The sequence below is a fragment of the Ranitomeya variabilis genome, chromosome 8 (assembly GCF_051348905.1).
Source record: "Ranitomeya variabilis isolate aRanVar5 chromosome 8, aRanVar5.hap1, whole genome shotgun sequence".
Taxonomy (NCBI): domain Eukaryota; kingdom Metazoa; phylum Chordata; class Amphibia; order Anura; family Dendrobatidae; genus Ranitomeya; species Ranitomeya variabilis.
The window spans coordinates 125,765,281-125,782,926 of NC_135239.1; the positions used below are offsets into that span (position 1 = coordinate 125,765,281).

Below are 17,646 nucleotides of genomic sequence, written 5' to 3' on the forward strand. Positions count from 1 at the left end.
TGCAAATTGCCTCTTCTGAGAAAAAGAGGACTTAACTCTATAGCGCCACCTGATGGAAGTAGCGATCCTACAAGTCACAATCAACCCTCTAACGAGTCGTGCAATATGACTTAGGATAAAAGCCAAATCAGTATCTCAATTCGCAGACACGGTGTTTCGGGCTGTTGGCTCTCGTCAGTGCGAAGCATGAGAACTGATTTGGCTAGGTGAGAGGCTCTGGACTCGGGTCTAAGGGGTATCGTTTCTCCTTATGGAGAGTGACATACCATCTCTGGCTTGTCAAGGTAAGTAGGCTTATTTACCGTACAATGCTCCTCTGGGAAATTAAATATGCAAATTGCCTCTTCTGAGAAAAAGAGGACTTAACTCTATAGCGCCACCTGATGGAAGTAGCGATCCTACAAGTCACAATCAACCCTCTAACGAGTTGTGCAATATGACTTAAGATAAAAGCCAAATCAGTATCTCAATTCGCAGACACGGTGTTTCGGGCTGTTGGCCCTCGTCAGTGCGAAGCATGAGAACTGATTTGGCTAGGTGAGAGGCTCTGGACTGGGGTCTAAGGGGTATCGTTTCTCCTTATGGAGAGTGACATACCATCTCTGGCTTGTCAAGGTAAGCAGGCTTATTTACCGTACAATGCTCCTCTGGGAAATTAAATATGCAAATTGCCTCTTCTGAGAAAAAGAGGACTTAACTCTATAGCGCCACCTGATGGAAGTAGCGATCCTACAAGTCACAATCCACCCTCTAACGAGTTGTGCAATATGACTTAGGATAAAAGCCAAATCAGTATCTCAATTCGCAGACACGGTGTTTCGGGCTGTTGGCCCTCGTCAGTGCGAAGCATGAGAACTGATTTGGCTAGGTGAGAGGCTCTGGACTGGGGTCTAAGGGGTATCGTTTCTCCTTATGGAGAGTGACATACCATCTCTGGCTTGTCAAGGTAAGGAGGCTTATTTACTGTACAATGCTCCTCTCGGAAATTAAATATGCAAATTGCCTCTTCTGAGAAAAAGAGGACTTAACTCTATAGCGCCACCTGATGGAAGTAGCAATCCTACAAGTCACAATCAACCCTCTAACGAGTCGTGCAATATGACTTAGGATAAAAGCCAAATCAGTATCTCAATTCGCAGACACGGTGTTTCGGGCTGTTGGCCCTCGTCAGTGCGAAGCATGAGAACAGATTTGGCTAGGTGAGAGGCTCTGGACTGGGGTCTAAGGGGTATCGTTTCTCCTTATGGAGAGTGACATACCATCTCTGGCTTGTCAAGGTAAGGAGGCTTATTTGCCGTACAATGCTCCTCTGGGAAATTAAATATGCAAATTGCCTCTTCTGATGAGAAAAAGAGGACTTAACTCTATAGCGCCACCTGTTGGAAGTAGCGATCCTACAAGTCACAATCAACCCTCTAACGAGTCGTGCAATATGACTTAGGATAAAAGCCAAATCAGTATCTCAATTCGCAGACACGGTGTTTTGGGCTGTTGGCCCTCGTCAGTGCGAAATAATAATAAATAGATGATGACACACATGGTATACTTGTAAAATTCCTAATGTGCTCCCGTTCTGCCCAGTACAATCTCCAGAAATAGAGTGGCCTTTTTGAATCAAGTTGAACTCATTCAGAGATCATATCATTTTACACTTACAGAGCACTTAGTTCACAGCTAAGTTTTACTATCAGTTCCCAACAGCACCTGCTGTGAGTTCACAAAATTCTCACTGCTAATGCCAGAAGCTTCTTACACTTCCTTCTTCTGGCATAAAGTGACACATGCAAACACTGAAGAGCTGAAGACTACAAGATTGTGGATTATGGTTTACTTCTTCATTGATATCAAGACACAAACATGGAGTACCTGGGAGCTCACCTTGCCTTTAAGTCACGCTGGCACAAGACGGATGAAGAACTCTGCAGACATAGTATGTCATTTGTTCTTCACAAGGCAATACGAACAGATTTCTTTGCAAGCTATCTCTACTTGTTAGAGAAATATCCTCTTGGTAAGTGAAAAAATGTGCATTTTATTGGGAGGTAAATAAATAATTTAGATAATTGAAATAAGATAGTCTCATCCCATGCTGGACCATTCCATTTTATTTAAAGGTCCCATGTTGTAGTCACCTATACCAAGCTAAACTTTTAAATCCATATTCAGTACCTGTTTGTATGTTATTCCATTCATACCATGTATGCATTTTTTAGCTACTCTAAATGTGAATGTATGTTTTGAATACTTATAATAAACAGTACTATGCAAAAGTTTTTGACAGGTGTGAAAAAATGCTGTAAAGTAAAAATGCTTTAAAAAAATAAAAGTTTTAATAGCTTATCCTTATGAAATATCAAGATGAAAATTTGATGAATGGAAAAAAAATCTGAATCAAATCAATATTTGGTGTGCCGTCAAAACACCATCAATTCTTCTAGGTACATCTATAGTTTGGAACAATCTCTCTCAATAACGGAGTGCTTAACATCTTGGAGAACTAACCACAGATCTTCTATGGATATAGGTTTACGCAAAATCTGTCTCTTCATTTAATCTCAGACAGAATCGATGTTATTGAGAGCAGGGCTATGTTTTTCTTCTTTAGACTGGGTTCACCACATATGTAAAATCATCTGTTTTATGTTCAGAAACAAAAAGTAATGATTTTTTCAACCATAATGTCATCTCTATGGTGTATGTGTATCTTAGTTTTTATGTCCATATACAAACCGTATGTCTGTTTTATATGTCTGTATGGCATCCATTTTTTACATGGACAATTTAATAAATAATAAAGGTAAAGTACAGTTGCTTATCTTTATTATTGTAATGTATCCATGAAAAATTCATTACCTTTGGATGGTAACCTATATATGAGCCATTTTGTATGCACCTGTTAACTTATAATGGGCCAGTGTAATCCACATTAGTGGGTTCAGAAATGACCAAACGGACAAGCGAGGGGGTGGTGTGTGCCTATATGTAAAATCATCCTTAAAACCCATCCTGCGTGATAATATAGGTGAATCTAATGAAAATGTAGAGTCCCTGTGGGTGGAGATAAGGGGAGGGGGAAAAATAATAAATTACTGATAGGGGTTTGTTATGAGTCTCCAAAAATAATGGAAGCAACGGAAAATATCCTCATAAAGCAAATAGATGAAGCTGCGACTCAAGGAGAAGTCATTGTTATGGGGGACTTCAACTACCCTGAAATAGATTGGGGAACAGAAACCTGCAGTTCCAGCAAAGGTAATCGTTTTTTGACAACTATGAGAGACAATTACCTTTCACAACTGGTTCAGGACCCAACAAGAAGGAGGGCACTGCTAGACCTAATATTAAGGCCGGGGTCACACATGCGTGTTTTACGGACGTAAGAGCGCAGAAACTACGTCCGTAAAACTCGCATTAAATACGGCACAATTATTCTCAATGGGGCTGCTCCTATTAGCCGTATATTACGGTTCAGTATTATACGGCTTTCTACGGCCGTACAAAATCGCAGCATGCTGCGTTTGTCAGCGTATTGCGCAAAAAAATCGCTAATGAAAGTCTATGGTGGCGAGAAAAATACGGATTCCACACGGACCTGCAGTGTGACTTGCGAGAAATACACAGCGCTGTTAGTGAAAAGTCGGTAATTCAATTGCCGGCTTTTCATTTCTCCTGCACAAACCCGACAGGATATGAGACATGGTTTACATACAGTAAACCATCTCATATCCCCTTTTTTTTTGCATATTCCACACTACTAATGTTAGTAGTGTGTATGTGCAAAATTTCAGCGCTGTAGCTGCTGAAATAAAGGGTTAAATGGCGGAAAAAATTGGCGTGGGCTCCCGCGCAATTTTCTCCGCCAGAATGGTAAAGCCAGTGACTGAGGGCAGATATTAATAGCCAGGAGAGGGTCCATGGTTATTGGCCCCCCCGTGGCTAAAAACATCTGCCCCCAGCCACCCCAGAAAAGGCACATCTGGAAGATGCGCCTATTCTGGCACTTGGCCACTCTCTTCCCACTCCCTGTAGCGGTGGGATATGGGGTAATGAAGGGTTAATGCCACCTTGCTATTGTAAGGTGACATTAAGCCACATTAATAATGGAGAGGCGTCAATTATGACACCTATCCATTATTAATCCAATTGTATGAAAGGGTTAAAACACACACACACACACACACACACACACGATTTAAAAGTAGTTTAATGAAATAAACACAGCGGTTGTTGTAATAATTTATTGTTCTCTCAATCCATCAGGAACACCCTCGCTTGGAAAAATAATAAACGCACAAGATACATACCTTCTGGTGAACCATCTCGTCCCACGAAGTAATCCATCTGAAGGGGTTAACTAATATTACAGGCACGAGCTGCGATAAACCACTCGCTCGTGCCTATAATCCCCGGGTGCTGAAAAGAAAGCAGGATCTGTACTTACATTGAGTCGCGGTGAGGCGCCCTCTGGTGGATGTTCTCATGAACTGCAGCCTGGGAACTTTTTCCCACGCTCCAGGTCATATGAGGACATCCACCAGGGGGCGCATCACCGCGACTGAAGGAAATGTAGGTCAATGACCTACATTTCATTCATTCGCCGGGGAATTACAAGCACGAGCACCGCTGCATTTAGCAGGGCTCGTGCCTGTAATATTAGTTAACCCCTTCAGATGGATTACTTCGTGGGACGAGACGGTTCACCAGAAGGTATGTATCTTGTGCGTTTATTATTTTTCCAAGCGAGGGTGTTCCTGATGGATTGAGAGAACAATAAATTATTACAACAACCGCTGTGTTTATTTCATTAAACTACTTTTAAATCATGTGTGTGTGTGTTTTTTAACCCTTTCCAACAATTGGATTAATAATGGATAGGTGTCATAATTGACGCCTCTCCATTATTAATCTGGCTTAATGTCACCTTCCAATAGCAAGGTGGCATTAACCCTTCATTACCCCATATCCCACCGCTACAGGGAGTGGGAAGAGAGTGGCCAAGTGCCAGAATAGGCGCATCTTCCAGATGTGCCTTTTCTGGGGTGGCTGGGGGCAGATGTTTGTAGCCAGGGGGGGGGCGAATAACCATGGACCCTCTCCTGGCTATTAATATCTGCCCTCAGTCACTGGCTTTACCACTCTGGCGGAGAAAATTGCGCGGGAGCCCACGCCAATTTTTTCCGCCATTTAACCCTTTATTTTAGCAGCTACAGCGCTGAAATTTTGCACATACACACTACTAACATTAGTAGTGTGGAATATGCAAAAAAAAAGGGGATATGAGATGGTTTACTGTATGTAAACCATGTCTCATATCCTGTCGGGTTTGTGCAGGAGAAATGAAAAGCCGGCAATTGAATTACCGGCTATTCACAGATATCGCGCTGAATGAAATCTAAATACAGAATATATATATATGTGTCTCAATGACATATATATATATATATACTGTATATATGTTTTCCCTAACATTTGAGCACATAAATCCATTAGATGTCGGTTTTGCAAGCCTGCGCGAAAATCTCGCAGTACGGATGCCATACAGATTACATACGGAGGATGCCATGCACAAAATACGCTGACACACCCTGACTACGGATCAATATTTTGGGAACATTTCTCCGTATTACGGCCGTAGTACGGACGTATAATACGTGGCGTATTGTCTTACGCCAAGTGTGACCCCAGCCTAACCAACAGGCCAGACCGCAGAGCAAATATAAGGGTTGGGGGTCACTTGGGGAATAGTGATAACAAAATAATAGGTTTTCATGTATCCATTAAAAAGCTGATTAGCAGAGGGGTTACAAGGACACTAAACTTCAGGAGGGCAAATTTCCAACGGATGAGAGATGATCTTGGTGCAATTAACTGGGACAATATCCTGAGACATAAAAATACACACAGAAAATGGGAGACATTTATTAGCATCCTGGATAGGACCTGTGCACAGTATATACCGTATGGGAATAAACATACTAGAAATAGGAGGAAACCAATATGGCTAAATAGAGCTGTAAGGGGCGCAATAAGTGACAAAAATAAAGCATTTAGAGAATTAACCCCTTAGTGACAGAGCCAATTTGGTACTTAATGACCGAGCCAATTTTTACAATTCTGACCAGTGTCACTTTATGAGGTTATAACTCTGGAACGCTTTATCGGATCCCGCTGATTATGAGATTGTTTTTTCGTGACATGTTGTACTTCAAGTTAGTGGTAACATTTCTTCGATATTACTTGCGATTATTTATGAAAAAAATGGAAATATGGCGAAAATTTTTAAAATTTTGCAATTTTCAAACTTTGTATTTTTATGCCCTTAAATCAGAGAGATATGTCACAAAAAATAGTTAATAAATAACATTTCTCACATGTCTACTTTACATCAGCACAATTTTGGAAACAATTTTTTTTTTGTTAGGGAGTTATAAGGGTTAAAAGTTGACCAGCAATTTCTCATTTTTACAACACCATGTTTTTTTTAGGGACCACATCACCTTTGAAGTGATTTTGAGGGGTCTATATGATAGAAAATAACCAAGTGTGACACCATTCTAAAAACTGCACCCCTCAAGCTGCTCAAAACCACATTCAAGAAGTTTATTAACCCTTTATGTACTTCACAGGAACTAAAACAATGTGGAAGAAAAAAATGAACATTTAACTTTTTTTTGCAAACATTTTACTTCAGAACCATTTTTTTTAATTTTCACAAGTGTAAAAACAGAAATTTAACCACAAATTTTATTGTGCAATTTTTCCTGAGTACGCCGATACCCCATATGTGGAGGTAAACCACTGTTTGGGTGCACCGCAGAGCTTGGAAGTGAAGGAGCACCGTTTGACTGTTTCAATGCAGAATTGGCTGGAATTGAGATCGGACGCCATGTCGCGTTTGGAGAGCCCCTAATGTGCCTAAACAGTGGAAACCCCCCACAAGTGACACCATTTTGGAAACTAGACCCCCCAAGGAACTTATCTAGATGTGTGGTGAGCACTTTGAACCCCAAAGTGCTTCACAGAAGTTTATAACGTAGAGCCGTGAAAATAAAAAATCGCATTTGTTTTCACAAAAATGATTTTTTCGCCCACAAATTCTTATTTTCACAAGGGTAACAGGAGAAATTAGACCACAAAAGTTGTTGTGCAATTTCTCCTGAGTACGTCGATACCCCATATGTGGAGGTAAACCACTGTTTGGGCGCACCGCAGAGCTTGGAAGTGAAGGAGCACCGTTTGACTTTTTCAATGCAGAATTGGCTGGAATTGAGATCGGATGCCATGTCGCGTTAGGAGAGTCCCTGATGTGCCTAAACAGTGGAAACCCCCCACAAGTGATACCATTTTGGAAACTAGACCCCTTAAGGAACTTATCTAGATGTGTGGTGAGCACTTTGAACCCCCAAGTGCTTCACAGAAGTTTATAACGTAGAGCCGTGAAAATAAAAAATCTCATTTTTTCTACAAAAATGATCTTTTTGCCCCCAAATTTTTATTTTCACAAGGGTAACAGGAGAAATTAGACCACAAAAGTTGTTGTGCAATTTCTCCTGAGTACGTCGATACCCCATATATGGGGGTAAACCACTGTTTGGGCGCACCGCAGAGCTTGGAAGAGAAGAAGTGTCGTTTTACTTTTTCAATGTAGAATTGGCTGGAATTGAGATCGGACGCCATGTCACGTTTGGAGAGCCGCTGATGTGCCTAAACAGTAGAGACCCCCCACATATGACACCATTTTGGAAACTAGACCCCTTAAGGAACTTATCTAGATGTGTGGTGAGCACTTTAAACCCCCAGGTGCTTCACAGAAGTTTATAACGTAGAGCCGTGAAAATAAAAAAATCGCATTTTTTCTACAAAAATGATATTTTTGCCTCCAAATTTTTATTTTACCAAGGGTAACAGGAGAAAATGGACCCCAGAAGCTGTTGTACAATTTGTCTTGAGTACGCCGACACCCCATATGTGGGGGTAAACCACTGTTTGGGCGCATGGCTGAGCTCGGAAGCAAAGGAGCGCCATTTGACTTTTCAATGCAAAATTGACTGGAATTGAGATCGGACGCCATGTCGCGTTTGGAGAGCCCCTGATGTGCCTAAACAGTAGAAACCCCCCAAAAGTGACCCCATTTTGGAAACTAGACCCCCCATGGAACTTATCTAGATGTGTAGTGAGAACTTTGAATGCCCAAGTGCATCACAGAAGTTTATAATGCAGAGTCATGAAAATAAAAAAAATGTATTTTTTAACAATAAAGATTTTTTAGCCCCCAAGTTTTTATTTTCACAAGGGTAACAAGAGAAATTGGACCCCAAAAGTTGTTGTCCAATTTGTCCTGAGTATGCTGGTACCCCATATGTGGGGGTAAACCACTGTTTGGGCGCACGGCAGAGCTCGGAAGGGAAGGAGCGCCATTTTGGAATGCAGACTTTGATAGAATTGTCTGCGGGCGTTATGTTGCGTTTGCAGACCCCTAATGTACCTAAACAGTAGAAACCCCCACAAGTGACCAAATTTTGGAAACTAGACCCCCTAAGGAACTTATCTAGATATGTGGTGAGAACTTTGAAAGCTCAAGTGCTTCACAGAAGTTTATAATGCAGAGTAGTGAAAATAAAAAAATATTTTTTTTTCCAACAAAAAAGATTTTTAGCCCCCAAGTTTTTATTTTCACAAGGGTAACAGGAGAAATTGGACCCCAAAAGTTGTTGTCCAATTTATCCCGAGTACGCTGATGCCCCATATGTGGGGGTAAACCACTGTTTGGGCGCACGGCAGAGCTCAGAAGGGAGGGAGTACCATTTGACTTTTTTAGCGCAATATTGGCTGTCGTGTTTGGAGACCCCCTGATGTACCTAAACAGTGGAAACCCCCCAATTCTAACTCCAACCCTAACCCCAACACACCCTTAACCCTAATCTCAACCCGATCCATAATCCTAATCACAACCCTAACGATAATCACAACCCTAACCCCAAAACAGCCCTAATCTCAACCCTAACCATAACCCTAATCAAAACCCTAAATCCAACACACCCCTAACCCTAATCCCAACCCTAACCCTAATCCCAACCCTAATCCCAAACGTAACACTAATCCCAACCCTAATCCAAACCCTAACCCTAATCCCAACTCTAACCCTAACTTTAGCCCCAACCCTAACTTTAGCCCCAACCCTAACCATAACTTTAGCCCCCGTCGTCACAAAAAAAGTTCAATGTAACCTTTTTTTTGTACGTCGCGTCCTCCATTTCCACGCATGCGTGGCCGTAACTCTGCCCCCTCCTCCCCAGGACATAGACTGGGCAGCGGATGCGTTGAAAAACTGCATCCGCTGCCCACGTTGTGCACAATTTTCACAACGTGCGTCGGTACATCGGGCCGACGCATTGCGACCGCCCCGTACCGACGCAAGTGTGAAAGAAGCCTAAGGCTACTTTCACACTAGCGTCGTACTCGGCCCATCGCAGTGTGTCGGGCCGACGTACCGACGCTAGCGTTGTAAGCGCCGCACAACGGGTGCAGCGGATGCTGTTTTTTCAACGCATCCGCTGCCCCATTGTGAGGTGCGGGGAGGTGGGGGCGGAGTTCCGGCCACGCATGCGCGGTCGGAAATGGCGGACACGTCGCACAAAAAAGTTACATGTAGTTTTTTTTGTGTCGACGGTCCGCCAAAGCACGACGCATCCGTCGCACGATGGATGCGACATGTGGCAATCCGTCGCAATGCGTCGCTAATGCAAGCCAATGGAGAAAAAACGCATCCTGCAAGCACTTTTGCAGGATGTGTTTTTTCTCCAACGACGCATTGCGACGGAAGCCAAAAAACGCTAGTGTGAAAGTAGCCTAACCCTAACCCTAGCCCTAACCCTAAATTTAGCCCCAACCCTAACCCTAACTCTAACTCTAACCCTAACCCTAACCCTAACCCTAACTCTAACCCTAACCCTAACCCTAACTCTAACCCTAACCCTAACCCTAACCCTAACTCTAACCCTAACCCTAACTCTAACCCTAACTCTAACCCTAACCCTAACCCTAACCATAATTTTAGCCCCAACTTGTCTTCTCCTGCCGGCCGGCAGATGGCAGCAGATGGCGGGCGCACTGCGCATGCGCCCGCCATGATGAAAAAGCCGGCTGGCAGGAGAAGACAGAAGAGGACCCAGGGACCCCGGGTGAGTATGATAGGGTCCCCGAATCCCCCTATTTCTCTGTCCTCTGATGTGCGATCACATCAGAGGACAGAGAAATAACTGATCGCTTTTTTTTTTTTTTTTTGCGGTCGCCGGTAAACTGTTAATTACCGGCGATCGCAAAGCAGGGGTCGGTGCAAACCGACCCCGATCATGTTCTTTGGGGTCTCGGCTACCCCCGGCAGCCGAGACCCCAAAGATCTTCCGGGTGCCGGGCGGCGGGCGCACTGCGCGTGCGCCCGCCATTTTTTCCCGGAAAAAAGATGGCGGCGCCCATGGGGAGACATGAGGAGCACCGGGGGAGGTAGGTGAGTATTGGGGGGGCTATTGGGGGCCATCGGGGACCACATTTCTCTGTCCTCCGATGTGCGATCACATCGGAGGACAGAGAAATTAAACGGCAAATCGCGTTTTTTTTTTTTGTTGCGACCGCCGGTAAACGGTTAATTACCGGCGATCGCAACTCGGGGGTCGGTAAAACCCCCCCGAATCATGTTCTCTGGGGTCTCGGCTACCCTCGGCAACCGAGACCCCAGAGAAAATCCGACTCTGGGGGGCGCTATTCACTTTTTCCACAGCGCCGTTAATTATCGGCGCTGTGGATTAAGTACCCTTAGCGGCCGCCGTTAAAAGGCGTATCGGCGGTCGTTAAGGGGTTAAAGGAAGTAGGTAGTGATGAGGCATTAAATAAATACAGAAAATTAAATAAATTCTGTAAAAAGTAAATCAAGGCAGCAAAGATTGAGACAGAGAGACTCATTGCCAGAGAGAGTAAAAATAATCCCAAAATATTCTTTAACTACGTAAATAGCAAGAAACTAAAAAATGATAGTGTTGGCCCCCTTAAAAATAGTCTGTGTGAAATGGTGGATAAGGATGAGGAAAAAAACAATATGCTAAATGAATTTTTTTCATTAGTATTTACACAAGAAAATTCCATGGCAGACAATATGATCAGTGATAACAAAAATTCCCCATTAAATGTCACCTGCTTAACCCAGCAGGAATTACGGCGGCGTCTAAAAATCACTAAAATTGACAAATCTCTGGGCCCGCATGGGATACACCCCTCCGAGTACTGCAGGAATTAAGTACAGTCATTGATAGACCATTATTTTTAATCTTTAAAGACTCCATAATAACAGGGTCTGTACCACAGGATGGCGTATAGCAAATGTGGTGCCACGATTCAAAAGGGGGACAAAAACTGCTGCGTGTGGGCGGCTGTGTGTGTGCTGAGTGCGGGCGGCTGTGCTGAGTGTGGGAGGCTGTGCTGAGTGCGGGCAGCTGTGCATGGCTGTGCTGAATGCGGGCGGCTGTGCTGAGTGCGGGCAGCTGTGCGTGGCTGTGCTGAGTGCGGGCAGCTGTGTGTGGCTGTGCTGAGTGCGGGCGGCTGTGCGTGGCTGTGCTGAGTGTGGGCAGCTGTGCGTGGTTGTGCTGAGTGCGGGTGGCTGTGCCTGGCTGTGCTGAGTGCGGGCAGCTGTGCTGAGTGCAGGCGGCTGTGTGCGGCTCTGCTGAGAGCGGGCGGCTGTGCGCGGCTGTGCTGAGTTCAGACGGCTGTGCGCGGCAGTGCTGAGTGCGGCCGGCTGTGTGTGGCTGTGCTGAGTGCAGGCGGCTGTGCTGAGTGCGGGCGGCTGTGCGTGGCTGTGCTGAGTGCGTTCGGCTGTGCATGGCTGTGCAGAGTGTGGGTGGCTGTTATGGACTGGTGATTTAGGAGCAACATGCGACTAGCTCTGAGCAGGTGGTACCTGTACTGACCGCAGTTCCTGATCTTAACACAACACTAGAAGTAGCCGTGGGATGTTCCTGTCTCTCCCTAGACACCTCGTCACAGCCTAAGAGCTAACTGTCACGATATGGTATGAAATATCATAAGTTTAGTGCTCTTGTCAGCCCAGGATGTGGGCTAGGAGGCCCCCCTTGTCTTTTGCTTCAGAGTTGAGCTTGCTTGCCAATGTAGATGGGGGAAGTGAGTTTTATTGACGAAAGGCATTTACGACCCCCAGTTCCTGTAGTAGTAAGTGCTCAGCTTTAACAGTTAGAGAAACTTCTAGAACCATGCGGTCCTTTGTTCGGTTATTGTGAGATATTAGACAAACTATTTAGGATAGTGGAATGATAAATACATATTCTTTATCTCCGTCGAAGCATCTACCCATCACTCTAAACACAGTCGCCTAACTCCATCGGGGGAAGAAGTAGGGATTGCTCTGTAAATAATAGGACATATTTGGTCTCCTTAGAAAGCTCATGTTAATACAAGCTCTATGCTGGGTGTGATATGACTCTGATATGTACTGGGACAGAGTTATAAGCATTAGACCAATTTGTATCCAAGTTACTCAGACTGAAAGGTAGGAGGATCTGGAAAAGCCAGCCCTTTCTGTGAGGTCACAGACTGTAGATTATAAAGTTGTGGCCAGATCTCCTGACTCAGTCTTCTTCTTCTCTTTTCCTGTGAGCCCTGAACAGCACATCCAATGAGCTGGGATGTCTGGCTGACTGCCATGCAATGATCTGAGAAATGTGAGTGTTATCGTTTCTTCCTTTAATCCTTTTATTTTCATAATTACCTTGTACATATTTGCAATTGTCTCATTTGTAACATCTTTGTAAAATATTTTATAAACACTGCCTAAAAATCATTTATGGGGTATCATATTTAATACTAGTTCGTCCTTCCTGCTCTAAATACGTACCCTGTCTCTGAAGGGAATTACGCTACTATTTTGGGGGTTGGCTCCAGACCCGTTCAATTGGAGCTGGTGGCAGCGACCGTGTGCCGGCTTTTGGGGGTCCCTGTAGCGACTGCGGCTTGATAATTATTGTTCCTGCCTGAGTGGGAGTAGTTATCGCATCGCTGAAGTGTTCCCAATAGCCAGTACATAGCAGGCAGCGTTTCTGGCGACTAATCACCCTAGGTGCAGTACCTAATCTGACCTGAGAGTAAGGGGGGCGCCAGAGAGCTGCAAGTGTTAAGTGGAACTGTAAGCGGGATAGACACAAATCCCTGCAGTTCATGGTATATTGAAGAGCAGTGGGATACCTAGAATAAGCCCCTGCTGTAAACTAAGAGGTCAATAGCCTCGTGTGTGTGTTTTCATCACATTGTGGCAGTGGAGGGATACCTGGGATAAGCCCCCTGCACATGTGATAGCCGTCTGTTGGTTTAAAGTCACCCCAATCCGTGACATATTGTGGGCAGCGGCTGAGGGATCTTGACAGTCACGGTGTGAATCGTGACATATTGGTGGCAAGGCGGTGGGATATTAGAGCATTAGTGATTTGGTTTGAGCAATCATTCCTCTCACTAAAAACTTGCAGAAAGTTCTTGCGAGAACTCTGCGCAAATAAGTTTGGAGAACGAACTCAGTGTTTATTAGTCTTGAGACAATTGTGTGTACTGGTGATTATCCCCTCCCTTTTTCTTCATTTTTCTATCCTATCTTTTATTTGGCAACCATGGCAACGAAAGGAGAAGCCTGGTACAACCAGCAGAAGAAAGACACTCTTGCTGGGATATGCACGTATCATGGCCTGAACCCCCAGAGCATGACCAAGACTCAAATGGTCGCTGAACTGGTGCAATGGGAAGCCGCTCTAGACCACTCACAGAGCCCAGAGGCCGCAGATGCCAGCACCAGCGAACGTGGTGCTGCAGCAGAGGTTCAACCACTGAATACGGGCCCTACTGGCAACCAGGGGGGTGCAGACCACCTCCTGCAGCTGGCTCTGCAACAATGCTCCGCAGATGACCTGGACCGACGTCTGCAGCTGATCCAGCAATACCAGGAGCGAGCCGAGGCCCGAGCCGAGCGAGAGGCCCAAGCGCAGCGGGAGTACCAGCTGCAGATGGCCCAACTGCAAATGCAGGGGTCGTCCCAGTCAAGTCGTGAGCCCAGCAGCGCTCAGATACCGAAGCCCCGGCCCGACCACTTTCCTGTTATGGAAAAGGATGGGGACTTGGACACTTTTCTGCGGGCCTTTGAGAAAGCCTGCAGACAGTACCAGCTGCCTACACAAGAATGGGCACGATACCTGACACCAGGGCTGAGAGGAAAAGCTCTGGAGGCGTTTGCTGCACTCCCTCAAGAACAAGATGGTGACTATGAGGCCATCAAGCAGGCTCTCATAGCTAAGTACCAGCTTACACCCGAGGTGTACCGTAAAAAGTTTCGGACCCTCCTACGTGGCCCACACGACAGTTACAGTGATGTGGTGCATAGACTGGGGACCCACTTTGACCAGTGGACCCAAGGACTGTCAGTGACCACCTTTACACAGCTGCGAGACCTGATGATCAAAGACCAGTTCTTCCGTCTTTGCCCAACTGAAGTGCGACAGTTCGTGATGGACAGAGAACCCAACGATGTGACGAAAGCAGCGCAGATTGCCGATGCCTATGAGGCCAACCGTAGATCGGAAGTGCGGAAGCCAGTCACCACCAGCTGGAGAGGGGGTAAGCCTGCAGCCAACGCCAGTACCCCTGCCAGCCAACACACCAGAGGTCCTGTCCCCGTGGCCAACAGCACCAGACCTACCACCGAACTTCGCCAGTGTTACCACTGCAGGCAGACTGGACACCTCAGTCACCAATGTCCAGCCAGGCAGAAGAACCCCTCATCCCAGGCCCCAGGGCCTAATGCAGCCGTTCTTTTGGTGGGTGGTGTGGTTGGGAGGGGGTGTGATAACGTACAGCATGTCACTGTGGGAGGTCGTGTTGCTACAGGCCTCAAGGACACCGGGGCTGAACGAACCCTCATCCGACCCGAACTGGCGGCCCCTGAAGAAATCATTCCGGGGAAAACCCTAACTGTCACTGGGATTGGGGGCATCAGCTGTCCCTTGCCAATGGCCCGGGTTTTTATTGATTGGGGTGCCGGGAGCGGGGTGAAAGAAGTGGGGCTGTCTGATAATTTGCCCACTGATGTTTTGTTGGGGACTGATTTGGGGAGGTTGTTTGCATACTACGTCCCTGACACCCCTCCCCAATCTGCTAATAAGGGTAACGTTAACCCTGATGATGATGATGATGATGATGATGATGGGAAATCGCATGTGTTACCTGACCATGCTTTATCTTGTAGTGATGCATCTGCTAACCAATTTTTCCCTAGGATTGATGGTGAAAATGTTGTACCTGTGCCAACTGTATCTGATAATGATGTTTCTGTAAAAGTTGATGTGTCCATAGGTACAGGAGTGCTCAGCCACGTTGCTCTGCGGAGTGAGACGGCTGAGGAACCCCTAGCAGGGGCAAGTGTCGGTGCTACAAGAAATGGGGAGATACATGGGAACTGTGAGACAGGTGACGCCATGAAATTGACCAGTGCCACCGAGGAAGGTAACTGGCCCCTAAGTAGCAATGCTCCTGAGGTAATGGGGGAGGATGGGGAGGTAGAGCCCATAGCAGCGTCAGCTGATGGGTCTGTAGAAACCCCCGGGGAGACAGCCTACGTAGCTGCTGTCACCCGCAGTCAGAGTGCCCGGAACGCAGATACCTGTCTGCCTTCCGGACCCTCCTCAGTCATCAGTGTGACTGAACCAGAGGTGGACCCAGTGCAGGTCCCAGAGGGCTCCCGTGGGGAAGGGACCCTGACATCGCTTTTGGCTTCCCCTAGCCAGGAGTTTCAGGCCGCTCTACACACAGATGCGAGCCTAGAGAGTTTGAGACAACTCGCCGGGACGTCATTCTCTGAAACTGATAAGGAGAAGGTGTTCTGGGAAGGAGGAAGGTTGTACCGGGAGACAGTACCCGGAGAATCACAAAAGGAGTGGTTGAGGGAAAGACAGCTGGTCGTCCCACAGCAATTCCGGGGTGAGTTGTTGCGGATTGCCCATGAGATCCCGCTAGCTGGACACTTGGGTATCAGCAAAACTAAGGCCCGGCTGTCTCAACACTTCTATTGGCCTAAGATGGGGACAGATGTGTCAAACTACTGCCGCTCCTGTGTCACCTGTCAAAGAGTGGGGAAGGCGGGGCCTGCTCTTAAGGCTCCCCTGATCCCTTTGCCAGTGATAGAGGAGCCTTTCCAGAGGATTGCGGTGGACATTGTGGGCCCGCTGGCCGTCACCAGCAGCTCTGGAAAGCAATATATTCTTACTGTGGTAGACTACGCTACCCAGTACCCAGAGGCAGTAGCTCTGTCGTCAATTAGGGCAGATAAGGTGGCGGATGCCCTGTTGGCCATCTTTTCACGTGTAGGATTTCCCAGGGAAATGCTTACTGATCGAGGGACCCAATTTATGTCTCACCTAATGGAGGCTCTCTGTAAGAAAATGCAGGTGAAGCACCTGGTATCGAGTGCGTATCACCCACAGACCAATGGCTTGTGTGAACGCTTCAATGGTACCCTCAAACAGATGCTACGCATGCTGGTTGAGACACAAGGGCGCGACTGGGAGCGGTACCTCCCACACCTGCTATTCGCTTACAGAGAGGTTCCGCAGGCCTCGACGGGGTTCTCCCCCTTCGAGCTCCTGTACGGCAGGCGAGTCCGGGGACCCCTTGGGTTGGTAAGAGAATCCTGGGAAGAGGAGCCGAACCCTTCTGAAGTGTCCATAGTGGAGTATGTCATGCGCTTCCGTGACAAGATGCAGACCTTGACGCAGTTGGTGCATGACAACATGACGCAGGCTCAGGCTGATCAGAAGCACTGGTACGACCAGAACGCCCGGGAGCGGACCTACCACGTGGGTCAAAAGGTGTGGGTGCTGGTTCCTGTACCAACGGATAAGCTTCAGGCAGCCTGGGAGGGCCCGTACGTCGTCCACCAACAGCTCAACCCGGTCACCTATGTGGTCACGCTTGACCACACTCGGGGTAGGCGAAAGGCCTTTCACGTCAACATGATGAAGGCTCATCACGAACGTGAACCTTTCGTCCTACCGGTCTGCAGCGCACCCGAAGACGGGGAGGAGGACACCCTCCTGGACATGCTGGCCCAAGCCAAGGCCCGTGGGTCCATTGAGGACGTGGAGGTAAGCGCCTCGCTAGATGAACCACAGCGGTTGCAGTTGCAAACCACCCTGGAACCCTTCCGGGTCGTGTTCTCCAACCGGCCTGGAAGGACTGAGTTAGCGGTCCACGAGGTGGACACCGGGAATCACGCCCCACTACGGCGAACACCCTATCGAATCTCTGACCAGGTGCAGCAGATTATGCGCCAGGAGATCGATGAGATGTTACAGCTGGGGGTGATTCGACGGTCAAAGAGCGCGTGGGCCTCACCTGTAGTTCTCGTGCCAAAGAAGGACCGGACCACCCGGTTCTGCGTGGACTACAGGGGGCTCAACGCCAGTACAGCCTCTGACGCGCACCCAATGCCGCGCATCGAGGAGCTGCTTGAGAAGTTAGCTGGCGCAGAATACCTGACAATAATGGATCTGAGTCGCGGATACTGGCAGATTCCCCTGAGCCCCGAGGCGCAGGAGAAGTCCGCCTTTA

At 46.9% G+C, this 17,646-nt stretch overlaps 1 protein-coding gene across 1 annotated transcript in view; it reads left to right on the plus strand.

Annotated features, from left to right (window-relative positions):
* Positions 1–1,787: 1,787 nt before the first annotated feature.
* Positions 1,788–17,646, plus strand: part of NTMT2 (N-terminal Xaa-Pro-Lys N-methyltransferase 2) — a 738,584-nt gene continuing 722,725 nt past the window's right edge. The window contains exon 1 of the mRNA XM_077276218.1: positions 1,788–2,011. Within this exon, the coding sequence (XP_077132333.1) occupies positions 1,858–2,011 (154 nt within the window). The 5' untranslated portion in view covers positions 1,788–1,857. The remainder of the gene's footprint in view (positions 2,012–17,646) is intronic.